The 26,620-nt window shown below is 40.5% G+C and overlaps 2 protein-coding genes across 5 annotated transcripts; one reads left to right on the top strand and one right to left on the bottom strand.

Annotated features, from left to right (window-relative positions):
• Positions 1-313: 313 nt before the first annotated feature.
• LOC105915546 (activin receptor type-2A) lies at positions 314-14,239 on the top strand. 2 transcript variants are annotated; one of them, XM_021309044.2, is made up of 12 exons: positions 314-1,047; positions 4,062-4,290; positions 5,632-5,747; positions 6,499-6,644; positions 8,588-8,611; positions 8,819-8,962; positions 9,091-9,234; positions 10,824-10,957; positions 11,030-11,144; positions 11,355-11,493; positions 13,237-13,367; positions 13,468-14,239. In XM_021309044.2, the coding sequence occupies exons 1-12, from the start codon at positions 990-992 to the stop codon at positions 13,660-13,662; spliced, it is 1,575 nt and encodes a 524-aa protein (XP_021164719.2). In that variant the 5' UTR covers positions 314-989; the 3' UTR covers positions 13,663-14,239. The 2 variants fall into 2 exon arrangements, with proteins under 2 accessions (XP_021164719.2, XP_021164720.2); XM_021309045.2 differs by lacking the exon at positions 8,588-8,611 and having other exon boundaries at positions 315-1,047.
• Positions 14,240-16,325: 2,086 nt separating this feature from the next.
• Positions 16,326-24,894, bottom strand: LOC105915547 (interferon-induced protein 44). 3 transcript variants are annotated; one of them, XM_036135019.1, is made up of 10 exons: positions 24,874-24,894; positions 24,371-24,375; positions 24,237-24,270; positions 21,088-21,114; positions 20,840-20,873; positions 18,422-18,617; positions 18,011-18,184; positions 17,752-17,920; positions 17,534-17,634; positions 16,326-17,454 (listed from the first exon to the last, which is right to left on the bottom strand). In XM_036135019.1, the coding sequence occupies exons 3-10, from the start codon at positions 24,262-24,264 to the stop codon at positions 17,293-17,295; spliced, it is 891 nt and encodes a 296-aa protein (XP_035990912.1). In that variant the 5' UTR covers positions 24,265-24,270; positions 24,371-24,375; positions 24,874-24,894; the 3' UTR covers positions 16,326-17,292. The 3 variants fall into 3 exon arrangements, with proteins under 3 accessions (XP_035990912.1, XP_035990911.1, XP_035990913.1); XM_036135018.1 differs by lacking the exons at positions 24,237-24,270; positions 24,371-24,375; positions 24,874-24,894 and adding an exon at positions 21,355-21,443; XM_036135020.1 differs by lacking the exons at positions 24,237-24,270; positions 24,371-24,375; positions 24,874-24,894 and adding an exon at positions 21,355-21,443 and having other exon boundaries at positions 18,026-18,184.
• Positions 24,895-26,620: the final 1,726 nt, after the last annotated feature.

Raw genomic sequence — 26,620 nt, 5'->3', positions numbered from 1 at the left:
CGGAAGTGCCCGTATGTTCCTGTTGGTGAACTTGACATATGCGAGTCGCGTGGAGCAGCGTGTGACCCTGCTGCATATAGTTAATTTCTATAGTTTGTATCTTGACCGATAAAACCGCCTATACCCCCGGTTTTCCTCAGATTTCCCACCACGAAGCCAGTCCACGGTGTGGTTTAAAGAGCTTGGCAGTGGGCGGGGCTTCCCCCTTACGTCAGCCGCCTCGCGTCCACAAGTCGCTGCTGATTGGCGGAGAACAAGATTTCCGTCTTGCCATTGGCCGCTTGTTTCGTCAGTCACTATTTTTGTGACAAGCTTAAAAACATTAATCTCTGCACGGAAGCCATTTTTTTTTTGCTCAATGCTCAGCTGGTTCGGACAGGGAGAATCGAACCGAAAACGGCTAAACCTGGATATCTACCCGTTGTAAATCCGGGATCGGAACCTCAGCGGGCTCGGTTCCGGTCTCGGTTCTAGTTCCTACAGAATGAAGGATTGTGTCTTTGGTTCTGTCCACTGGGCTAAGCTAGCAGTAGCAGCTAACCCCCGGTAGATAAAGTAACCGAACACAAGTCAATCAGAACCGGACTAAGGTAACCAGAACCCGGATGGTGGCTTGGTGCTCGTGCCAGACGGCTCCAGGTGTAAGCGGAGGCTTTTTTTCAGCCAGAACCGAACCCACTCCAGACGGAATAAATCTCAGCTAGTGCGCCTGGATCTCTGTTTTGATTCGGATACCCTGATCCGAACCGACGTCAGCTGCCCACAGCGATGACCGAACTCTGCGAGTCAACGGTCCGGACGGTTCTGCAGGTCCAAACACGGCTGCTGTCTCTCCACGCAGAGCTTTGGGTCGGCGTGTTCCGGTGAACGGATCGGAACCCCAAACCAGCTGTCTGGATCAGAACGTGTGGTTCCCGTTCATCGGGACCGGTGTAAAAGTTAGCGGGTCTCAAAACCCCCAACTGGGGCCTTAAACGTTTGGACTCAGGATGGGACCAGAAGCCAGACTGGTTCTGAGCGTTCTCCTCGTCTGCTGCTGCTGCTCAGGTGAGAAGCACACCTGTATGACGGTTACGTGATCAGACCTGGTTCCGGTTCGGTAACAGCTGGAAAACATCCCTCATCAACATGTTGTTTAATGAACCAGAGATGGGCGGTTCTGATCCACATTTCGGGTTATTTTGCACCTTCACACCTGGTTCCGATCCGGGAACAATCTCTGATTCAAAGGTTCTTTATTGCAATAAACAACGTGTGCTGATTTTTTTATTTATTTCACATTAGATCCTGCAAAGATAATGAAGGTAAATTAGGCGATAAAAGGTTTGTGTCAGAGTCTGAGGGCTTTGATATCAGTCCCTTAGCCGCTGAAATGAGCCGTGATAGATCACTCCTTCATGAATCACCTTAATGAGGAAATAAGTCACTTTTTGTGTAATGATTTAAGGCTCCGTTCCTGAGAGAGAGACGTGTGCAAACAGGCAATAACAAAAACGCCACCATGATGGTTGATAATAACCTGAACTGAAATTCCGGTTCTCCTGCCTCAACATTTTGATCTAAACCAATCATCTCACTCCGCCGGGTTCTCCATCAGTTCCTCAGATGAGCAGGGAAAAGGGATGATTGGGAGTGAAGAAAAGTTTAACCTTTGCTCCTCCAGAATCTCCTTAAATTCTCTGTTTATGTGTCAGTAAAGGTTCAAGGCTTTTACTGGAACTTTGTCCCTTCAGTTCCTCCCCCAGAAAATGCAGTTTATTCAGCACTTTGGGCTGAATCCCATTTCCTGGGGTCACTCCCTCCTCTCCTTATCTGTTGGCTCGTCACTCAGGAAGTCGCTGCGGCTCTGAGAAACAGGACGTGATCACATCTTACTAATTTCAAATGCCTAAACGCCTGTATGTCCGTATATTGTTGTGTAACCAGGCATCACGCTGGTTCTGTGCTGGTGGAAGAACAAAAATATAATAAACCCCAGATTTCTGGTGAAACACTAATCGATTTAACCAAAGTGAATTATTGGATCTTTTTTAGGTAACAATAAGCATACCCATTAAGCCCACCAAAATCTAAGTTTACATATTTTTCATAGACACTAAGATTGTTTATAAAGATGATAATTTGTTAAAATGATGGATTAATCGCTCATTTGAAAGTGTAGTCATTTACTTATCCATATTTTAAAGAACAAATTAAAGAAATGTTATGAATAAAGTCAAAAGTTAAATAACTTTGTTATAGATTATACTTCCTGTTCTGCTTGTCTGGTTGTTTTTTTTCACAATGCCAGTGTTGAAATCTGAAGTCAGAATCTGAAGTTTGGCAGATAAAAAAGATTCCCTTTATTGACAAAATACCAACATATGTATATAAACAAAATTATATGATTTAGAGAAACACTGTTTTTTCTAGAGATAAAAACACTGCAATAAACTACACATTTTAATTGTTCACGTGGTACAATATTCTAAATTAAGAAATATTTAGTGATTATTTCTGTGATAATCTGCGGTAATAGTTTACGTAACTTATCAGAACGCTTGAAAGTGTACGCAGTGATTATTGTGTCATTAAAACCATGTTAAACTGTAAAAAAAAATAAAAAAATGCGGCTGTAACCTCTGAAAAGTCTAAATTGTTTAAGGATATGAATTAGTCTGCAGGATGTAATGCATATCAGTGGTGTAGAACTACCTGGACTGAAAAACATGTTAATTATTCAGGAGCCTTAATGCAAACAGGCTGTCTGCCTGTAGTATAAAGTGTAATAGGGCTGGACGACATAGAATAAAAGCATATCGATAAAATAGAAATCATATCGATCGATATCGATAATTATCAAAACAATTCAAAATATACGTTTTAAGTTTCTTAATTACCTGTTTTTATATGAATGAATTCAAACACAACCCTTTATTCAACCAACATTTTACGAAAACTGTAAGTGTTAAAAAAGAAAACGTTCTCTCTGAGCTGTCTGAAGGTTGATGGAGCTTTCCTGGGTTTGTGATTGGTTGGGAGGATTAATGACTGTATATTAACCTACATGATGAGCTAGAATGTTCTTTTATTGAACTTTTTATTGACCCCCGTTTTTTATATTGAACCATATATCTATCAATCAATATATACCGTTATCGTTCAGCCCTAATGCGTAACACTTTTTGTTTAATGCGACAGAAACTAGATTTAGAAGACAAAAATGTGAGAGACTAAGAGTTTCAGGGGCCAGAAAAAAACCTTCTGAATAAAACTCTGTTGTTGAGACAGAAATAAGGAATTTTTCTTTCCTGCAGTAGTTGGACAGAATAGTCATTCTTTCCTTGTGTCCTTCCTTCCTCCCCCCTTCCCTCTTCCACGTTTAAAGCAAGTTCACCTTGGAAAGAAATGTAGGAAACCATAATTCTGAACAAAAAACTGTTGTATCTTCTCCAAAGGGCATAAAGGACAGAGAACTCTGACATAACTGTGAATATTGAGGTTTTACAGAGAAAATGTCGAGGAACGCTGCAAATTCCTCTGATTTATCTGTGTTTTAGGGGTGTGTGGGGGTCTGTTTGTACCACAAGTTGTAACTTTTGCATAAAATTGTACGTTTAGTCAAAAAGAAATAAAGCATATGTGGTTAGTTTGTCCACTAACTCCACTCTGGGAAAGTGTACACCTAGAAAACAAGTATTAGCTGGATAAAAACTAGATTACTAGATTAATATATACTGTAGACACGTGTCGGTTGTCTGGGTGACAAACTAATCAAAAACCTTGATTTTAAGTTGATATTTAAGTTAAATATCAGGTTATTTTAAGTCATTTCTGTAGCGCTTATGTTAATTATAAAGGTCTTAACCCAGACCCGGTTCTGTTGGAGCTCTGATCGGTTCTTGCTCATCATAATCGGGCAGCAGCAGAAGTTCAAACCATCGACCTCAGGACGGACTGAACACATTCAGAACCGGTTCCATCTGTAGGTGTCAGTGGGAAACATCTCAGCTCCTGAGTCCGGTTCTGCCCCCCTGTGATTAAGTCTGAGCTGGTTCTGACAGAACCCTCTGTTCTTTCAGGTGCCGCCCTGGGCCGCTCTGAGGCCCACAGATGTGTTTATTACACCGCCAGCGGCTCCTCGTCCGGCCCGTCGGATCCGGAGAGTCCGGGGAGCGGCGCCACGGTGAAGACCTGCTCCGGGGCGGAGGACAAGCGGCTGCACTGCTTCTCCACCTGGACCAACGTCTCTGGGGAGGTTAGGGTGGTCCAGCAGGGCTGCTGGCTGAACGACCTCAGCTGCCACAACAGGTGAGGAGACACAACCTGTCGGCGTGGGATCAGTCAGAGCCGGGCCCTGGTTCTGGTTCTGAGCCGTTCCACAGCCTGTGTTAGCGCTCCTTCTGCCACACACACACATTCCTGATGTTCTGACATTAAACCGGTTTTGGTCAGAATAACTAACGGACTCAGCTGGGTTCAGCAGGCCTTTAAGGTCCAGTTCCTCCAGTAGGACTGATATTAGCGGGATGGGGTTCTTCTCTGTCTTCCTAACCACAGATTTCTTAATTGGACTGAGGTCTAAACTTTGACTAGGCCATTCCAACACGTTGCAGTGATTCCCTTTAAACCGCTCTGGTGGCTTTAGCGGGATGTTTCAGGTCATTTTCCTGCTAGAACTGATTAATTGTGGAACTTTAACTGGTTTCAAGTTCAAAATTGTGAAAATTTGGTATCAAAAGACTCAAATTTTGCATCCCACCATTCTACCGGGTTAAAGTTCATTTAACAAAATCCCAAAGTCCTGATTTAGTGTTGTTTCTTCAACTGTATATAAAGCCGTCGCTCTGCCCCCCTCTATGGCAATCCATGCCCCTACTATTATATTTGTAATTCTTGATTTAAAAAAAGATAATTTCTTCTTGTACGAATGGAATTTTTGTCTCTTAATTTGTTTGCTCGTGTGAATGGTTTTAACTAAGCAGAATGAAAGTGTGAATAAGGTTGTAATTTTTATTATGTCAAACCCCTGTTACTCTATAAAGAACATTAATTATTATGTTAATATTATTTAATAATGAGCTTCCCCACGACATTCTAGATCGGTTAAAAAAAACTAAAGCAAATTGTTTTTTCTTTGCTTAATGATTGAAATTCATTAGTGAGATAAATAATAAGATTATTGATTGTGTTAGAGATTAGTAAAGTGAAATTAATCTCCTATTGAAGAGTCAAAATTAGGATTTGGAGAATAAATATATTGACAATATATTTATCTCAATAAGTTTAGTTTATAATTAATACATTTAATTAGATATTAATTAGGGCTTTTTGATTCATTAAAGTAAATGTTTTCAGGTAGAGATTTTGCTAACCATGCTAATGCTAACCATGCTAGTCACTAAGTCACAATCACAAGTCACATGACTTGCTGTGACTCTTTGTTGACGCTACAGGAAGGCAGAAATAACAGTTTGGTAAACAAGTGCAGGCGTTGAAGCCTGGATTACAGACATTTCTTTTGGAGAAAATATAAGTTAAAGTGGATAAAAAATCTGATAGATCTCTGGTTGGTTAGCTGGTCACTAGTGTTCACATGCTGAAGATGATGATGATGATGATGATGTTTCCTTGTTCTCCTTCCTCCACCAGGAGTGAGTGTGTGGAGATGGCTGAAGCTCCTGAAGTCTTCTTCTGTTGCTGCAACGCCAGTTTGTGCAACATGAAGTTCTCCCACAGACCCAGGATCAGCGAGCCGCCGCCGACGCGTAAGAGACACCTGCTGCCGTTTTTAGCCTGGCTCAGATTGACGATAGCTGAGTTGATCAGACCTGCAGACTGGTTCTAGTTCCTCTGAACCTGCACAGGAACTAATCCGTAATCTCATTTTATTCAAACATAAAGTGTGACTAAAATGAGATTAAAGAAATAATAGATGTGAAAGCAGAGCTAAAACTAGTTAGAATAAATCATAGATTTTTCCCTTTGAGCATCCCAGTCTGAATACTGTCAGTCACACCACAGACCAGAGGCACCACCTTGTAGGAGAGAACAACCTGACGGGGTTCTAGTTTCTGCTCCACCTTCTGGCCTGGTGTGGTCAAATCAACGTTTTTCCTAAAATTACCTCATCGACGTAATTCTCCAACCATGACGTTGCCACCCCCCAAACTAAATCACATTTGGCCACATTTTCTGTCCTAATGTTGCCGTCATGAGGTGCAATATTGATCTTTTTAGGCTCGTCTTTAATGAAAAATATCAATGGCAAGAAATTACAGAATTTTCCTTTGATGACATCATGATTATGACCTAATTCCCTAGTAATGTCATCACCACTACTGTGTCCTGCCAGCCGATCATCACCCCAGCATCCTAAGACACCAACAGGGCATCGTTTTGACCTCCCTACATCCATCATCTCCCCTGATTAAATCATCTCTCATGTCCCGTCTCTTGGGTTCCAGTCCAGCTGTGCGTCCGCTCACGTCTAACAGCTGTTCTCCTCCTTCTCCACAGCGACCAGCGTCCCCCCCCAGCTGCCGTTGAAGCCTCTGATCTGGTCCACGGTTTCCATCGTGACCATCAGCGGAGCGCTCCTGCTCTCCTTCTGGATGTACAGACGGCACAGGCGGCCCTACCCACCTGTGCTGCTGCCCACACAGGTGAGTCCACCTGCAGCCGTGGCCGACCACAGTCTCTTCTTCGGACCCTGTGGAGCCGACGGAGGAAGTCTTTATAGCGCACTGAATCGTAGACTGTAGAAACGTTGTTTTACATCCAGATCTCTCAAAGATTAGAATGCGAGAATGAGCGTATATAAAGGATTTTATACAGCCTGTACTTATTATGCCTGGCCAAAAATAAAGTCGCCACCTGGATTTAACTAAGCAAATAGGTACGAGCCTCCCGTTGGATAATTACTTTGTGGGCGATTATGTTTCAGTCGACAAGTTATTTAACCCAAACTGGTTCAATGAGTTGCTTCTCATTTCTTAAAACACCAAATTTAACGACACATCCCATGGTTGTGGAAAATATGTCTGTCGGTTTCAGAAGGGTCAAGTCATTGGCATGAATCAAGCAGAAAAAACATCTAAGGAGGTTGCAGAAACGACCAAAATTGGGTTAAGAACGCATAAAAACTGGAAGGATAGTGGGGAGATGTCGTGTTCAGGGTAAATGTTGCTGGAAGTGATTTACCCATCATGCCTACCTAAATGTGCTGAATTATTATTATTAGTATTATTATTCTAAATATTTTCTTCCCTGAGGGTACGGGCAAAATTCCAAGATGACAATGCCAGGATTCATCAGGCTTGAAATGTGAAAGAGTGGTTCAGGGAGGAGGAGACGTCATTTTCACACATGGATTGGCCTCCAGAGTCCAGACCTTAACCCCATTGAGGATGCGCTGGAGAAATTTTTGTACAACAGGCAGTCTCTACCGTCATCAATGCAGGATCCTGGTGAAACCTTAATGCATCGCTGGGTGGAATTACATTTTGTGACACTGCTGAAGCTTATTGTAAGAATGCCACAGGGAATGTGTGCCGTAATCAAAGCTAAAGGCGGTCCAACAAATCATTAATGTCTGACCATTTTTCCTTTTTCTTGGCCTGGCAGTGTAAAATAATTTGAGCATAGACAATCTTTGGCTCAAATAATGTATTTTATTAACCACAGAACCAAGTTTACAGGACACGGAGTATTTCTAATCTCCACTTCTGGAAAGGTCTGCGTGCTGATTTCTTTGTAAGCTTTAGGCACAATCCTCCTTTATGGTAATTTACGGTAAACAAACAGGTTTTGGGTTCAGGAGAAGAATCTCGAAGCTGCGAGCACCCGTTGTTGTAGCTGGTATCCAATAAACCCAATGGTTGGCAGGTTCCCTCCTCGTGTTAAACGCTGTTTTCAACACCTGATCATAACTTTGTTTGATGCTCCAGGAGTCCTGTCACTCTACACTGTTGTTATTGGCACCGACTGGGTCTTCTTGGCTCAGTTCAAACTTGTAAAATATTTTATGATTGTCGGCTGTTGAACTGGGAACTCGGTGCTGACTTACAAAGTTGAGTTCTCCGCACCATGGAACTGCCAGATTGTGACTTTTTAGTTTCCACGAGATGCGGCTGAAGAGTCATGTTGGTAGAAATGTAAAAACCACAGAAGAAGAAAAAAATGGCAGGCAGCAGAGTACTGTTGACTCTTCTGGACATACCCGCGGTTGGGCAAAGATTTTTCCAAAGTTACCGTAATAAACAACAGCGGAACCTCATCTCCTGTCTGTAGGAAAACTTTATCCTCTCCCATCTCAAAGGTTTAATAGTTGCAGCAGATATTAGGCAGTACGCATACACAGTTAGTTTCAAAGAACATAGCACCACTAGTGGCACGGAGTAGGAATTACACCATTTTTTTTAAGTTTCTGTTGCTGCTCGGTTAACGGAGCTTGTAATTAGATGATTGTCGTGTGAACGGGATCTCAGTCCTGAGCTTCTGGTGGTTGAGTGACCAGAGGTGGTAGAGTCAGCAGCTCAGAGCCTCCAGCGATGATTAAAAGCCGACTCTGACTGTGTGACCTCCTCTTTGTGTTTGTGCCTCTCAGAACGTCTTCCACATTCTGATGGAGGTAAGAACTGTCGGCTCCCTCTCACCTCCTCTCTGTGTTTAAACGCTGCTCACTGCCATGCTGCCTGTCCTTGTCTTGCACTGATGTCTCCACCTGCTGCACAGAGGACGATGGTGCATGAAGCCCAGCTCGGTTATTCGGGGGAAATTACTCCGATCTGATTGGTCCCAACTCACCCAGACCTTCTGGTTTCCATGTTTCCTTTAGGACCCTGGTCCCATGCCCCCCTCGCCCGTCTTGGGTCACAGGCCTGTGCAGCTGCTGGAGGTCAAAGCCAGGGGGCGCTTTGGCTGTGTGTGGAAGGCTCAGCTGCTCAGTGAACATGTTGCTGTGAAGATCTTCCCCGTCCAGGTGAGTCTAGTCATGATGGCTTATCATTACCTCCCAGACACGCTGTCCTTTAACGGACATTTCTTCTGTTGTCTCGGTTGGAGCAGCTTCGTCTTTGACTCTGAGTTTCCGTCCCTGTGTGTGTCCAGGAACGTCAGTCGTGGCAGACGGAGTATGAGATCTACAGCCTGAGTGGGATGAGACACGAAAACCTGCTGCAGTTCATCGGCGCCGAGAAACGAGGCTGCAACGCTGAGCTGGAGCTGTGGCTCATTACCGCGTACCATCACAGGGTAAAAACGATGCCCCCTGCTGGGTGGTTGGGGTTCTGCAACAAATGTGTAGAACGTGGACACCTGCTGGTGATACAGGGTACTGCAGCAATTAGAATACCAACCACAGCCAAGTAGGCACATCTGCAACATGTGAAGGTGCAGCCAAAGTTAAGAAAATCATAGAGATTATATAGGTAGACACCTCATTATGTGCTGAAACGCATACTGTGTCGCCGCCATATTGAATGGGTATCTCCTACAGGAATAAACGGCAAAAGAGCAACTATGCCTTTATTCTGTGCAGCTTGCGGTGGCTATAACCGGCGCACTACTGAAAGCAGATCTTGTTTGTGCTCAGATCGGTTCAGTTGATGTGTTTTAACTTGGAGAGCACTTTGCACAAACCCGATTCAGAATATAGAACTTCTTAGTTGGGCAGACACCTTCCTCAGTACCAATAAATTCACTGGGGGCGCATGAGGGACCTGGCCAAGATGGCGGCCGTACTGATATGTCAGCTCCAATAGGCAGGGCCGGTCCTCAAGGCGTCTACGTATATATTGTCTATGGTCGCGTCTTTGCTTTTGGGCGTATCTTTGTTTCAAAGCCTGATTGGAGGATGAAAATGAGTGTTTACTCTGGCTAAATATGATGATTTACAGTTTTTTTTTCCCCATATGAAGTTCATTACAATGATCTGTTTTAATAGTTATCTGGTAATTTCAGTTAAAAGGGCCACTTTCTGAATTTTATAAAGCTAATGAAATAAAGGAATCTTGATGAACTGACTTCATAGATGAAGTTTTGATTTGTAGTTTCTTACCTAAAAACATCTTAAAACTACTTTTTGCGACAATTTAAGGGTATAAAATCAATACATTTGTACACTCAACTCCTTACTCCTGCTGACGGAGGATCTTGCTTCACTGCTCACAACCTTTAACAATCCCTGGGCTTGTTGAAAAGTCCTAACCCAGACCAGGACCTTTTTATCCGTGAAACCAAAGCCCCGGGAATCTGAAAATCCTTGTTTAAATTTGTATTGAAACGCACACTGGGCTTTTCAACAGCAATGGGAAAGTGCCCATTATACATACATACAATAATTTAGCTTGGGACATCACGGCTTTCACAGCACAAATGAGTAAAAATGATTTCAAACAGCAAACTGTCCACAGTTGTATGATTAATGCATGTGCTAAATTTGCTCACATTTATCAGTGTGACACAAACTTCCCTTGAATCTCAGATTCATCTCAGTATCCTGATGAATGAATAACTCTCACTAAGATACAAACAAAATATAGTGATTTTTTTTGTTTTTAAGTTCTATTTAATATTCAATTATTTAGCTGATAGCTTGCAGCAAACTGCAAAAAGCAAACAACACTGCCATCGTCTGGACAATCAGGGAACTGCAGCATTAACAATGCTGACTTGCAGAATATTGAAGTGGTTTTGATGTAAAGACCTAGTTGGATCTTTTGTCTGTTACCTGCTGTAAAAGTGACAAACTTTCATGTACAACGTATTTATGTTGTGCTTTAGCAAAAAGATCCAACAGATCCCTGTTACCGTTACCATATGTGACCGTCCTCTGTCCTCAGGGCTCCGTCTGTGACTACCTGAAAGCCAACATCCTCTCCTGGTCTGAGCTTTGCCTCATCGCTCAGACGATGTCTCGGGGTCTGGCCTACCTGCATACGGACGTACCTGGACACAAACCCTCCATTGCTCACAGGTAGGGTGTAACATCCAGACACGGTGGTCAACCCACAGAAGACAGCCGTTTTCAGTCTTCTTGTTCTCGCAGGGACATTAAGACTAAGAACATCCTCCTGAAGTCTGACCTGACGGCTTGCCTCGCTGACTTTGGCCTCGCTCTGAGATTTGAGACTGGAAAACCTTTGGTGGCGGCGCATAGACACGTGAGTCCTCCAGAGAAAGTTGTGAATTTATAATCTGTAATGATCAGAACCTGCAGGTATAAAGATTACAGTATTAACTATTCAAAGTGTTGGTCTCTGTGATACTTGAGCTCCTCTTCAATGCTGTTCAGGATCCCTTTCTTCAGTTCTATTAAAAAAAAAAACGTTTGTGTCTTTTACAATCGCTGACGTTCACTGTTGCTGTTTCAGGTGGGGACCCGGCGCTACATGGCCCCTGAGGTCCTGGAAGGGGCCATCAATCTCCAGAGAGACGTTTTTCTGAGGATAGACATGTACGCTGTGGGCCTGGTGCTGTGGGAGCTCGCCTCGCGCTGCAAGGCTGCTGACGGTAACCAAACACCATCAGACTGGTTGGGCTGCAGCGTTTAAACCGGACAGACGTTTAAGAGTTTAAGAGTTTAACGGTTTGGTTATAAGAACCAGCCTCCATCAGAACCAAACAGACTAAATCACACCAAGTTCTGCTTTCAGCCTGGACCTTTAAGAGCCGCAGCCTGTTAAGTAGAGCAGGGGTCACCAACCTTTTGGAAACTGAGAGCTACTTAATTGGTGCTGCGTCATACGAAGAGCTTTGAAATAGAAGAGTCAGAGCTCACTTTAACTTTATGTGCACTCAACAAAAATATAAATGCAACACGTTTGGTTTTGCTCCCATTTTTTATGAGATGAACTCAAAGATCTTTTTCCACATACACAATATCACCCTTTCCCTCAAATATTGTTCACAAACCAGTCTAAATCTGTGATAGTGATCCTTTGCTGAGATAATCCATCCCACCTCACAGGTGTGCCATATCAATGCTGATTAGACACAATGATTAGTGCACAGGTGTGCCTTAGACTGCCCACATTAAAAAGCCACTTTTTTCCGAACAATATTTGAGGGAAATGGTGATATTGTGTATGTGGAAAAAGATCTTTGAGTTCATATCATAAAAATGGGAGAAAAACCAAAAGTCTTGTGTTTTATATTTTTGTTGAGTGTAAAATAAACATTTTTCATGCTTTGTTATAGATATTGTTGTTTTTAAATCTATATAAATGTTTATAAAAGAGGAAAGAATAAAATAAAGTTGGGCGCCACATGTGGTCCTCAGCGGCTACCTGGTGCTTCTAGGTGACCCCTGATGTGGACTGTAGAGATGCAGAAGATGAGAAATTCCTCCATTGTCCCACAGTGGAGAAATCTGGGCGTGTCAGTGGCAAAGACAAAGTTACACACAATTTAAAGTAATGAACAACAATTCAATTCCGTTTTATTTATATAGCGCCAATTCATGATACATGTCATCTCAAGCCACTTTCCAAAGTCAAATTCAATCAAATTATACAGCTTGATCAGAAAGTTTCCTCTCTAAGGAAACCCACCAGATTGCATCAAGTCTTCCTCCTGGAGAAGCGTAGAGCCACAGTGGACAGTCGTCTGCATTGTTGATGGCTTTGCAGCAATCCCTCATACTAAGCATGCATGAAGCGACAGTGGAGAGGAAAACTGCCCATTAACAGGGAGGAGAACCTCCAGCAGAACCAAAACCAGGCTCAGTGTGAACGCTCATCTGCCTCCACCCACTGGGGGTTAGAGATGAGAACAATCTAATCTAATCTAAAGTTAGTTCTAAATTAACAGAGAATGAGCGTTATTGGAAACGGCAAAATAAAAGTAAAAAAGAATTACTAGAGCAATTGTAGCACAATTATAGGTAATATGGTTAAAAAGATGAAATATTTACGCTAAACACAGGAAAAGGAGAACACTGTGGATCAATCATCTCTGGTCCGAGCCCATAACAGGTTTCCTTTATATGACTGGTTCTTTAACCATATCAGACTTAGAACATGAGTGGTTCTGACTAACCTGAGTTCAGACCGAGAGGAACAGTTTCAGACCAGATGAGCAGACTTCAGCCTCTCAAAGCGTTCGGTAGGACCTGTTGTGGGGCTGATGGGAAATGATTCTGTAAGCAGGTTTATGTAGTAACTACAGGAGGATGAACCTGGACCTGCTGCGGTCCATGTTGCCCTGTCGTGGTTCTGTCCCGGTAACGGTGCCGTGGTTCTGCTCCCTGTCCAGCTCCCGTTGACGAGTACACGCTGCCGTTTGAGGAGGAGGTGGGCCAGCATCCGTCGCTGGAGGACATGCAGGAGGTGGTGGTCAACAAGAAGCTGAGGCCGACCCTGAGGGAGTGCTGGCGGAAACACGCGGTGAGTCACACTACAGTACCCAGCATGCACCACTGTGACATATCCTAGCTGGTTCGGCTGCTGAGCGGCTGTGGGGGGGGGCGTGTGTGTCTCCCTGCAGGGTCTGGCTGTGCTCTGTGAGACCATCGAGGAGCTCTGGGACCACGAGGCCGAGGCCCGCCTGTCCGCCGGCTGCGTGGAGGAGCGGGTGGCGCACATGCAGCGGCAGACCAACGCCACTGCTCCCGAGGACCTCGTCACGGTCGTTACCATGGTAACCAACACGGACTACCCCCCGAAAGAGTCCGGCCTCTGATGAGGACCATGGCACTACAGAGTAAAAGACTTGTGGGTGATGATGGTGGTGGTGGTGGAGGGCCTGACGGATGTCAGAGGGAAACTGAGACCTGCTCCAGGTTTGAAGCAGTTCCTGGTCCTGTCAGATACCCTGAGGGGTATTAAATGTTGGGCTAACACTAACCGGTGGTGAAATAAGTGGAATAAAGGTGTCGTCCAGGTGAATTATTGCCCTGGAAGCAGAGCGTCTCGCTGCTGAAGACGTTTTCTGTGAACCCACCTGCAGACAAGTTGTCTCATCTACAGGAACCCTGAGGAACCCAAACTTCAGGAACCTTCATATTCCTGTCGGACGTCTGCTGCTCAGTTCAAGGACTGACCTTAAAGGGTTTTTTCAGGACCAGCGTCTCAGGATGTCTTCAGGTGTTTTACGAACTAAACTATTTATTGATGATCTGTGAAAATAATCAGCGTCTGTTCTGCAGAACACAGCTGACTTTATTTTATAGTTTTAATACAATCCACCGAGTCTGTGACAAAACAATCCAAACGTCTCCAGTGTTTTTAAAACAATAAAAATACAGTTTTTAAAGAGTCATGCCTTTCTTTCTTTTTTTTTTTCTTTTTTTACTGGTGTTGCAACAGCGCCCCCTTCTGTCAGATTTTAAATGTTAAGATTTAACAGGGTTCAGGGTGAGACATCAAGGGCCTGATTTTCAAAAGGTTTGTACTTTTTAAAACAGCTACGAAGTGATTAGTTTGTTCAAAGTAAACCAGGATCAGAGCAACAGAGAACAAACTTGTCTGAGTTCCTTCATTAATATTTAGATCAAATGCTAATGAACAATTCAGTTATAGGAGGTAACATGCAAAGGTGACATGCAAATACGAACACGCTCCAAAGCTGGAACAGAACTGGCGCAGCATATTCTGAATATTCATATTCTGATCTGAAGACAGAAGAAGGACAGAGAGTCTCTGCATGTGATCAAACATTGACTGTTAGAATAACAGCAGCAGAATCATTTCAGTGGGGAAAACACGCAGCGGGCGGGACGCGGTATTAATTTTAATGCACCAAGGCACAAAATACCAAACCTGATCCTAAACATTGTGGTATACTTGTAAATAAACAAAGCTGGATATTAAACGCCCCCTACACTGACTGTAGGCTGTAAAGACGTTAAATCATAAGGGGAAAAAAGTATTTTACCGTGCTGGACGGACTGGAGACGCTGGGAGGGGCGCTGCGGACGTCTCACTGCGCAGGGAGGCTGGTGTCTGTCTCCAGCGGTCAATGAGGGAGAGACTGAATAAACGTGGATAAACCTACTTTTTATTATTGTATTTTAAATAGTTCTTATTATTACCTCCAACGACTAGAGGGAGGTTTCAATCAACAGGAGATTGAGAAGCTCTGCTCTGCTGTCGCATTTGGCTTAACCTTGAGCGGACTGGGACAATACCTCAGGCCGGGAATCTCATACCATCTCAGGCCACGTCACCACCTGCAGAACCTTGGAACCTACAGGTGTGTTTTGTTCTCTGAAGGTTCCTGAAGCTTCCTGCTCTGACTCCTTATTGCTGCTGTTCACCACCTCCATGCTGCTACTCCCTGAACTGACACTGGTTCTTGTGAAAACATTAATTAAAAACCCACTTAATGTTTTATTACTATTTAAAGCAATGGCTATATTCACATTACAACAAACATATTCTAAAACTTAATGGGATTTGACTAGGTTAAACAAAGTAAAATACAATAATATAACAATGATTTCAATATTTTTAGACTTTAGAATTTGAGTTTATGCAGGGTACACTAAATCTGAGTTTAAGGACATTTTAGCATTACATTTATTTTCCAATGGCTCTTTGTTAACCGTATTTAAAAATGTTCAATACCTTAAAAACTTGAGTCAGTTTTGATCCCACAGTCAGACTAAACTCCGTATTAAACTGTTGTGCAAGACATGCTGCTGGATTGTTCACTGTTCAACACCAGTCTTTATCTCTTCTCTGCTCCTTTATGAGCAAAACTTTCAGTTTGGTGAACTTTGGTTGGCTCACGTTAGTCTGCGTCTTTTACCCAGTACGGTTTCCTCCTTTCTATTCTCATATTCAACATTTATATAATCTCCCACTGTTGAGTTTTAATGCCAAACAGGGCCTTAATGTGATGGGCCGACCATCATTGTGAGAAAATGTAACACTTGTTAGTGCTATTGTAGGGGATTGCTATGTTGGTTAAAACTCGATTGATCACTCAATATAACACATTCTGAGAAAGTAAACGGCTCTATGGTCATTTTCAGATGTGTCACAAAAATATGAGCTTTATGTTATTAGATTGTCGCATGTTTGTCAGCTGAAACCAAAACTCCGGAGTGCATCACAGCTGTCTACTTGTTTGTCTTTTTTCTTTTACTTTTGGTAGCTAGACCCACATGAATGGATCATATAAACCGGATTTGAAGTGTTATAAATGAACATTGAATAAAGTTACATCCAAAATGATCAGATCTAATGAGATTTTAATTCAACCAAGAACCATAATAACATATTAACCATATTAAGAAAACGAGATATATGTCGCTTTTAAAAATAGAACATATGAAAAATCTATTTCATTCAACTTTTATTAGAATGGGATGTTTAAAAATATTATAGACTTCACAATACTGGAGGTTAAAAGTTGTATTGATTTCAAGCACTCTGCCGACGCAGGGGACACAAATTATGGCGGGGATAACTCGTTTGGCACTAATCCACCAGCGGATCTCATGATGCTTGACTCCACGGACAACGAATAAAGATAAACAGGGATAAATCTGCTTTGTCAGCTGTAATATTTTCTTATTAAAGTGAAACATAAACGTTTTTTTCTTGTGTTTTGCAGAACGTCTGCTGACAATACAACCTTTTTTCTTTATTTTAAAGAATCATAATTATTGTCTCTAAGATGATAATTATTACAGCAGAAATTGTCCATTCATTAAAACTGGAGTGATTATGTGAAGGTAGTTTATGTATACCGTTCTGTCATAAACAAGGTCATTGCAAAGTGCTTTACAAGAAAAACAGGAGTGGAAGAAAACTGCTGAATGAAAAACATGAAGAAATATAAAGATATGAAGATAAAACATGACGGATAATTCTACATATTAAAGAAATGTTTACATTTCTAAAAAAAATAAACAACAGTCAAATTTTCCCGATTGAAAAAAAAATCTCTGCCTTTTCAAAAGATTATACATTTTCCCCTATTATTTTGCATTTTAATGACATTAAATGACACCTTGCATTTTAATGACTCCTTGCTACAAAAACGATGTTTTCCTCTGTCCTTATATCCCTCGTAAATCTAAAGTTGGGAGGAACCATTTCTGGTAGTACTTTGCACTGTTATCTTGACCTAAAACAAGTTTCACTTTAAAACATGAAATCTAGCTTTTATTCAAGGATAGAATAACTACAGCTGAAAGTTTGTTCTGCTAGAAGTTCCTTTTACCTCTAAATTACAAAACAAGATTCCAAAATAACAAAAAAAAACGAACTTAACGCAAACTTAATGAAGCTTTAAATGTCCTATAGATATACACCATATGTAACTGAACCTCTTCCACCTCAGCGTTTCCTCTAAATCTGTTTAAAATTTTTCAATAAAGTCGTCTCCAAAGTCGATCATTTTCCGCAGGGCGCTCAGGATCAGAGTATCAACATCTTCATTCAGGTCGATTTCATGGCTGTAGTTCTTCACAGGAAAGATGCAGTTCAATGGGATTCCCACTGCTGCACTGAAGTCTGCCATCTGGACATTAAAAAACAGTCATTGTTACAGTCTGAAACATGTTTGTCTTATATCTCTGACCAAACTAACTGAAACTCACCTTTTTTCTCAAGTGCTTGCTCTTGTACACATTCCACAGATCTTTCTCAGTTTCACCACAAGCTTCATCAATGTTTGTCATGATGGCCATGTGAGGAATTTCTGCAGAAAAAGAAACTCAAGTTAATATTTCTTCTGCTGTTATCAGTTTGAAAGGTTGAAGCAAGGGACAGTGAATGCAGATAAAGTGTTTTTCTAGATCATTCTCTGTAAACTCACCCAGCTCACTGGCTGTTTCTCTGACGTTCTTCATCTTCTCCAGAACTGATGATCTAATCTGTGAACTGTGGGCAGAGATCACACAGACCAGCACATGGACTTTGTCATCAGCAGACGGGTTCGGGTTGTAGTCTGGGTGACTTTCAACTAGTGGAGAAAATGGGTTGAACTGGAAAAGAGCAAAAGAAACAACATGAACTTTATTCTAAAAGCAACACCAATCTGGTCGTTATTTTAGAGAAATAATTCATTCAATAACTTTTTTAGGCTGCACCTTGTGTCCCTCCTTCACGTGTCCTTTCAAAGCCAGCTTGATGTCGTCTACATGAACTCCTCTGCTGTCCCCCTCTTCCAGACCCATGGTGTCAGTAAAGACCACAGGATAAAACGTCTTTGAGCTTCCTTGTCCTTTAAGGAATTTATGAGTTTCATACTGAAACATAGAAAAAAAAAATGGATCCAGAGAAAATTACTGTTACTGAAGCAGTAATTTTATTTTTGGATAGATTTATCAAACCAAAACTGACAGACAGGAAGCAGAAAGAAGATTGGAGCTGATCTCCATTTTAGCAGACATGCTTTATAAACACAAATTCAAACAGCAAATTCAGATCAATGCAACACTGACTCTATTTCTGGAAGATGCACAGAAACGTCTTAGTTTTCTCACCGTTTTGGTAAAGGGGACAGAACCGGCACAGGCCAAAGCAGGAGTCGACATCCGTCCTCGCATGACGTTACTGACAGAGTTGATGAAACTGGACCTCCCAGCACCAACAGGTCCGTACAGGAGGACTCGAAGGTACCGGATGTCATCTTGTGCAGGCTTGTATTCCTGCACATACTGACGATCCTCCTGTACGTTTCTGGGAACAGAAAGTACATCCGTTAGTTCTGTCCTAAAACAAACAGGACCCAACAGAAAATATCGAGTCTGTAAGAATCTGAACCCAGATAGAACCAAAAACCTGCAGAAGAATTTAAGAAAACGAAAAGACTTCATTTCACAATATCTTCAACTTATTTTAATAAAGATGTTGGTAAAAGTTTCCCTAAGATTTAAAGATTTAGACAGTTGTGTTATTTTCCGGGTAAGAAGAGGCTAAACTAAAATGTCAGAGTGAGATATCTTGATTCAGCCACAGCTGTTTTCAGGCCTTCTCAGAACCTCTCTCACTGTAACTCTAGATGCAGGTTGGTGTTCAGCAATACTTGGTTTTGATTCTCTAGCCTCTTTTCTTCAGGATAGTTCGAACCAAGAGACACATTCCCTAACTAACACATCAGCCGCTATGATCAAAATACGTCAAATTCTCCCATTTTTTTATGAAGAGTTCTGCAATGGTCATTTTATCTATATATGTAATATGGACTCTGTTCCTCTTAGCCTGTAGTCAAACTAAAGAGTCCAAACACCTGTTAAAATGCATTTTTTTTCTGATGTTAACAATCAGGAAGATCTCACATTTAACCTCTACCATTCCACCTAAAAAAACAACACAGTGAACAAATAATGAGAGCATAACTCCAGCAAAATTCTGGTTATACATCAGTTAAACTTTATTGACCGGTATTGAAATCTATTAAAAAGAATGTTGTTTACAGAAAGTGCAGAAAGTCATTAATATACCTGCACCTGCCCACCTGAGGGGTCTGGTACACAAACATTTCAGATAAACACTTTGCAGCAAAGCCACTTCAAATTTTAAAAGGCGATAAGAGAATGTCAAAATCCATCCTGAAAGATAATGGACCTTAATATTAGACTTATGAAGGCTCTTCTTCTGGTCCTTGTAGAAAGACTCTAAGACTGAAAGAAGGTTTTGTGTTTTGTCAAAAGATGGAAGGGATCAGGATCTTTGTGCTGGTTTTTGAAGGTTTAGGTCTAATCGTAAGTCAGTGTTGGCAGCCTCCCTCACGTAGTTACTCTCGTCTTTTCATCAGTTATAGAAAAATGTTCAGATCTAGCTGTTTGTGTTATTGTTTCATATTTCCTCCAGTTGTTGATGACTGTACTGTTTGGAGTTTTGTACCTTTTCCCTAATGATACTTTAGCAAATTGATGGTCACATAGCTCCTTTGTAATATTACTACAAACAGCGGCCTTAGCCAGGGAAAAATGTCAAATAATCCCAAAAGGATTGCTGAGCTTTATTTGCGGTTGCAAACAGGCTTAAATTAGGGGTAACTGGACTTTCCCTCAGTTTTTCTGTAAAGATTTCTATATCTATCCAGGAGGCATTGCTGCACATGGAGCCACATCCTCATAGGCACATTCCAAGTCAAATGCAAATCAACAACTATCAGCATCACTGCAACTGCAGGTTGCTCAAGTGTGAGCTGCCAGAATGGATGAAAACTCTTTGTAACTCTTTGTTAGTTCAACTGAAAACTGAGCAAAAGTCCAGATGAGTTCAATTAAAGCCTGTTTGCTGTTTTCATGACCCGAATTTTCTGCAACTTATGTTAGACCAGTACCCAAGAGGACTGAATGGTGGAACAAAGTATTGGTTTAAAGGTGTGTACACTTATACAACCAGATTGTTTCAGCTTTTTCATTTTTACATTTCTTTTTAATAGCAGATTTGCTTTTTGTTTTATTATTCAGGTTACAGGTTGTATTAAAAATTAGGCAAGGTTTCATTTAATAATTGATTTTTTCTTACTTTTAGACAGACTACAGCATCAACAGGGATTTCCACTGCCTGTCAGATCCTTCACTGTTATTCCTTTTCTCCAATATGATAGTTTATTGGATCTAAATGTATCTGAACTGCACCATTTCCATCCACCACCACTTTAAAAACGTTCTACACAAAATCCCATTGCTTCTTATTTACTGTTTACTGACAATTTTATTAGCCATTTCAGATTTTGAGTATTGCATATCAGAGCTCTTCTGTCCCACTGCATACTTTTGTGTTATGACAAGCTCTTCAAATCTACTCATAAACAATATATCCATGGGTGTCTCTCACTTCAAAATTCATTTATTTATTTATTGTGTTTGTCTCAATTAAATGCAAATAGTTCAAATACACTTGTAGAACATATTGAACAGCCATCGGCAGTGTTACTGTAAACTCACCCCCAGCGCAGTTCTCTCCACGGTTCATCCAGAACTGAAGAGAAACATTAATTATGTTTCTGCAAAGATGACTAAAACATTTTCAGAAACAAAATGCCAAATTCCTCCCATGCTGTGCAGCTATTTTACCAGGTGGAAACACATATATCACAGCAGAACACAGTCACCAGTAAGTGCACTACTTTACTTCCTCTTTCTGTTTCCTGTAATATATTTGTACTTGGTGAAAGAAAAATTTAATCACTCACCAGCAGACGGCTCATATTCTTTGACTTCTGAAAAGAAAAAATAAACAGAAAAAACATCAGTCCAAAAAGATTTCCTCAATCCAGTCAGACAAACATTGAAAAGTATAACCACAAAGTGCTGTTAGCTTTTTTTTATCTAAGCTGATGCCTTTAAACAACATTTGAAATATCGGCTTTCACTTTCAAATCAGTTTTTTCGCATCAGTTGCAGAGGATAGTAAATTTGCTCCATTATAAAGTGTATTAGATCTGTATAATGTAACTCACCGAAAGGTTGCTTGAACAAGCCTTGAAACATTCTGTGTTTACTGCTCTGTTTTCAAGTGAACGAACAGCTAGAATGTCTTCTGTTGAATAACGCCCTCTGATGAATCTCTTACTTTCACTTTCTGTGAGCCCTGTTCTAAGGTTATATGTGGATTACAAACTTTTTTGTCCCAGTATTGACATTTTTCTCATCGAGTCAATATATGAGAATAGCTATTTACTGATACTTTGAACACTCAACAAAATATAATCAAGTAAGAAACAGTCTCTATCAAACACATTTAAGCGCTGACAATGAAAAGACAGAACTGACAACATCACCCTCTGCAGCTCATGGCTTGTGTGCATACTAAATTAAATACCAGGGTTATCTAAAAATTTAGTAATTTAGTCAAACGTGTTCTTATTAAAGAAATATAAAGGTTCTACCAGTTCAGACCTGCTTACCATGAAAGACAAAAACTAAAAAAAATGTATTGCTTCAACATGTGTTTGCTTGCTCTCAGTACAAAGGACTGTTTTTTTTTTCTATTTTCTCTAATGTTTGGGTAGTGATACTTTCTACCTGACTTTAGAAGCCGTAAGGAGTGGCTGCTTTTGATCAGCAAGACTTCTTTTTACTTTAGAATGAAATCTCTCTCCATAAATGTGTTCTAAATTATCCAAACTAATCCCCAGCAATTTACTGGCAGTAGTCACTATTTTCAACAATGTTTTCTTTTGCGTATCCATAAGGCCGTCAAAGTAGCATTTGATAAAACAAGTTGAAACATTGTCCACTTAAGCTCTGTAAAACATGGATTTTAAGTTTATAAAAATTTCTTTAAATTTTCTTCATTGTACATAATCGAAAGAAAGGGACTTTTTGTTCAACAAATTTTCTATGATATATATTTTTTTCTTTTGTTATGTTATAGTAATAATAGTAATATCATCTTTGTTGTCATTGAAACATATATTACAACCAAATTTGTTCTCTGCTTTTAACCCATCACCCTAGGGGAGCAGTGGGCTGCCATGTGAGGCGCCCGGGGAGCATTCTGGGGTTAAGGGTCTTGCTCAGGGACCCAGGGTGCCGGCACTGGAGATTGAACCGGGTACTTGCATCCTTCTCTGAGTGCGAGCGTGCTGCTCTAACCACATAAATCTCTGTCTGGAGAGGCTTATCAGATCACGGTTAAATGTCTAATCATTTCTGGATTAATATATTTTTAAGCATTATCGTTTTCTGCCGCTGTCAGTGATTTAATTCAGTATTTTCAGCCGCACACCGCTTTTCTAACACAATGAGCGGACAATCTCTTATCTGAACAATTTCTTTGTGCTGCTCTTTGTTTTTATGCCAATGGCAGCTTTTTAATAACGTAGGAGATGCAGAAAATCTTTCAGAGGTAGCTGTATGTTGCGCCATCAGAAATGCTACTGTTGCACTCAGTTATAGTTTAAAGGGGTTCCATCGTCAGAGACCCACAAGATTAATAAAAACTACACAGAATGAAAGCATGAATTTATTCTGTTTTAAAGTTTGGGACTTCAAGCTCTAATTTTCCATCATTTTAGTTTCCATTCATATATTTGCCCCCAACACAGTTAGGGCTACGGCACATTTCTTAGAAAGAGATATATAGCCTACATGATTAATATAAAGTGAGGTTGGAACAAATTATACACCTACAAGAAAATAAACATCAACTATGTTTTAGAAGGATGTGTGAGCCCAGATGCTGACAAAAGATGAATGAACATGTTAGAATTTAGTTAAATATAAGAAAAGCTTATAACTTAACCCTACTCGATTAAACTGTATTTTCTACAATTCATAATGATTTGCTATTATGTCCTTTCAATGCCTTTAATCAATGCACCCCCCCACACTCCCTCCTTTGTATTGAATGAGTAAAGTTTGAGAAAGCAAATTTAATTCTCTCTCAAATAACTCTCATGTCGCTCATGCATTGACTTTTCAGCTATTCTCTGCCACCAACTTGCTTTTTTCTACTGTAACAGTATTGTATCTTATGGTTTAATATTCTCCATATGTCTTTATTAAAGATTTCTAATTCCGCTTGTGGGAAATGCCACTTCCTGGTTGCCATTGCCGTTGCCATGGTGAATCACGTTATCTATTCCACTGATCAGGGCTTTTTTCATGCTCGTGCTCACGTTCTACTCATGGTTGATCGGGCGCTGTGTTAGTTACCTGACTGATATCACCTGTTCTAAAACTTGAAACACTGAGTATGACAGTGAGGTAGAACTACTCAGAGCAGCAGCTTTCTACTCAGGGTAGATTGGCCATTTTTCTGAAACAGGGCCCACAACAAAGACGCACACCGCAACCTGCCCACTCACCAACTAGTGGTGTGGTCCGATCAGCACCTGGCGCTCACAGAGTGAGACTGTGGAACACCGTCTAACCAGAGTTGCAAAATGGTAAAAAAATAACTTGGTTTATTATTGTTTCCTCAACAGTTCAGCTTGGATTTTATTTACTGTGCAGCATAGATTTGCTGTGCGATTGCGCATGCGCGCAGCTTCGAGGCATCATTGCGTCAAAGGTATTAAAGAATATTGTAACCATGTAATTCTCTCAATACCTAATTAATTTTTTATTTATACTCTTGTGTCTAAGGTCTTACAAAGCAATGCAAATTGTTCAAATATAATTGTAGAACATTTTCTAAACCTTCACTTTATAATTATATTACACTTCTTTTTCCTTTGCCACCACATCTTTAACTTCATCCATGGATAGATGAATGGATGGATGGATGGATGGATATCAGTGTTTAACTCTTTGGATTGGTATATGTCCTTCTGTCATAAAAGCAGATACAGTAAAAGGACAATACTGATCAGCCAGCGACAATGTTTAAACTCACCCCCAGTGTAGTTTCCTCCACGGTTCATTTAGAACTGAAGAGAAACATTATTCTGATTAAAACAATAGAAAGTGGCTGACTTTACTTTCACTTTTTATGGGTTATGTGACATAAAAAGCAGGTGGCTTTTTTACCTGATCTGCAAAAAAAAAAAAAAAAAAAAAAACATATTTAAACTGGTCCCAAAGATTTTACTGAATCAAGTTATTCACAAATTACAAAAGTATTTTGTTAGCTGTCATTTTTAAATGAGCTGTCACAGTTAAACATTTGAAATCTTTACCTTTAAATCAGTTTCAGCATCAGGAGCAGAATATATAAAATGTGCTATATCAGGAAGTGTTGGAATAACAATACAACTGTTTATAATGAATTTAACAGATTTGGGCCCGTTGCTAAGACATGTAACAGTCTTCTATGCGGTCGTGTTTGACTCCATCCTGTGGACCTTTGCCGCACGTCCTCGCTCAGCCCTCTTCCTGTCATATACTTTCATATAAAGGCTACGAGTGCAATGAAAAAAATTACAATCTGCTCAAAAATGCTTTCTGCTCATATTAAATATACTACAACAACTTTTGGGAATAAAGTCTTGCAAATATGTAGCAAAGGCATCTGCAAAATAAAAGGAACTCACCTAAAGGTTTCTTGAACCAACGTTGAAACATTGTGCTTTTATTGGCCTGTTTTCAAGTGAACCAACAGGTACTGTCTCCTCTTTTGAACAACGCCCTCTGCTCTGAACAAAGACACAATCTCTGATGAATCCTTTACTTTCGCTTTCTGTGCGCTCTCTACTGCAGTGATATGTTGAATCAAACATAAAATTTAACCACAAAAAGTGTTAAAGACAGAATTAACAACACCTTCTGCAACTCATGGCACCTGTGGAAACTAAATTATATACCAGAGGTATCTAATAAATGCATATTTTATTAAAACATGCTCTGACAAAAATAAGTAAATATCCTAATTGTTCTACCAGTTCAGACCTGCCGACCATGATATCCAAAAAATCCATTGATTCAACATGTATTTGCTTGCTTTCAGAACAAAGGACTGTTTTTTTCAAAGGGCTGGGTCACAGTTTAAAGCAGTGAGGAGTTGAGGCTTCTGTAAGACTACTAATTGCTCTCTACTGAGATATCTCTCAGTGCAGCATACTGTTCCCAAAGAGATGAGATAAAAACAGAGACACAGCTCCCCTCTATGGGACTATAAAGGGGTATATATTTTTTTCCAAAGTCCTACCTCAAACCAGGACCTTTTAACCGTGAAACTAAACCCCCAGGAATCTGAAATCCTCCTTGTAAGTTTGCTGGGCTTTTCAAAGTAATTTTCACACAGTTTGGTTTGTTACAATTGACACAGATGCGCTTATGATACGGGATGCTATCACACATAAAACATGTTTTCATGCTAAAATACTTTGTTTTATGCTTTTAACAGGCATTGTATATTAATGCGTAAATAAATACATGATTTCATATTAAAATAGTTTGCTTTATCCTATTTAACAAAGACAGACATGAGGTATGGCATATTATTAAATATGTAAATAAATACACGTTTTCATGCTGAAATACTTTATGCTATTTAACAAAGAGAAATGTTTTGTTACATATTAATAAGTATATAAATGAATACATTTTTATAAAGTCTGATTGTTCATTTAAATTTATTTCACTCCTCTCATAACGTATCCAGAGCCTTCACTACACACCAACAACAGTTTCTTCAAATTTCTGCTGCTGTACACACACACTTCTATACTCAGACCTGGAAAAGTGTTCTTTAAAATCTCAAATTAATTCCAGTGTCTCACACTACCCTTGTAACTAGGGCTGGAGCTTAAACCCACTGAAAAAGAAATGTTTTGCACAGCTTCTTGCATGTGCTGGCACTCTATAACTCTAAGGTACTCCATTTGGCAATGTGACTCAGCCTTAGTTTGTGAAATACATAATACATAAGCATGAAATTATGGTCCATCGGTTGGGTTTCTGCAATCTTCACACCAGGTTAAAACACATCTTTAGAACCAATCTCAGGACAAAATGGTGATCTGTACCACATGACCTAGTTTCAGTAGTTATTGGTAGTTATGTCAGAAGATACAGGCACAGCTGTTGAGGCATGATGAAATGTCTGGTCTATGCCTTGAGTACTAATCCTAATCGGTCAAGATGGGACACACCTGCGGCTGCCGTCTACCTGTCGCTTCCTGCAGTAGAAAGGTGAGACGACACACCACACAACCACCAACAGTTCAGTTAAGGAAAAGCAAAGTGAGATTATTTGTACAGCTCCTTTGCAAACAGGGTAACTGCACGAGACATAATCAAACAAAGATCTGTTTGCATCATTCCAAACATGATTACCTC

The sequence above is a fragment of the Fundulus heteroclitus genome, unplaced genomic scaffold, assembly GCF_011125445.2.
Source record: "Fundulus heteroclitus isolate FHET01 unplaced genomic scaffold, MU-UCD_Fhet_4.1 scaffold_98, whole genome shotgun sequence".
Taxonomy (NCBI): domain Eukaryota; kingdom Metazoa; phylum Chordata; class Actinopteri; order Cyprinodontiformes; family Fundulidae; genus Fundulus; species Fundulus heteroclitus.
Note: the sequence above shows the minus strand (reverse complement) of the source record. Positions and strands in the feature narration are given on the sequence as shown.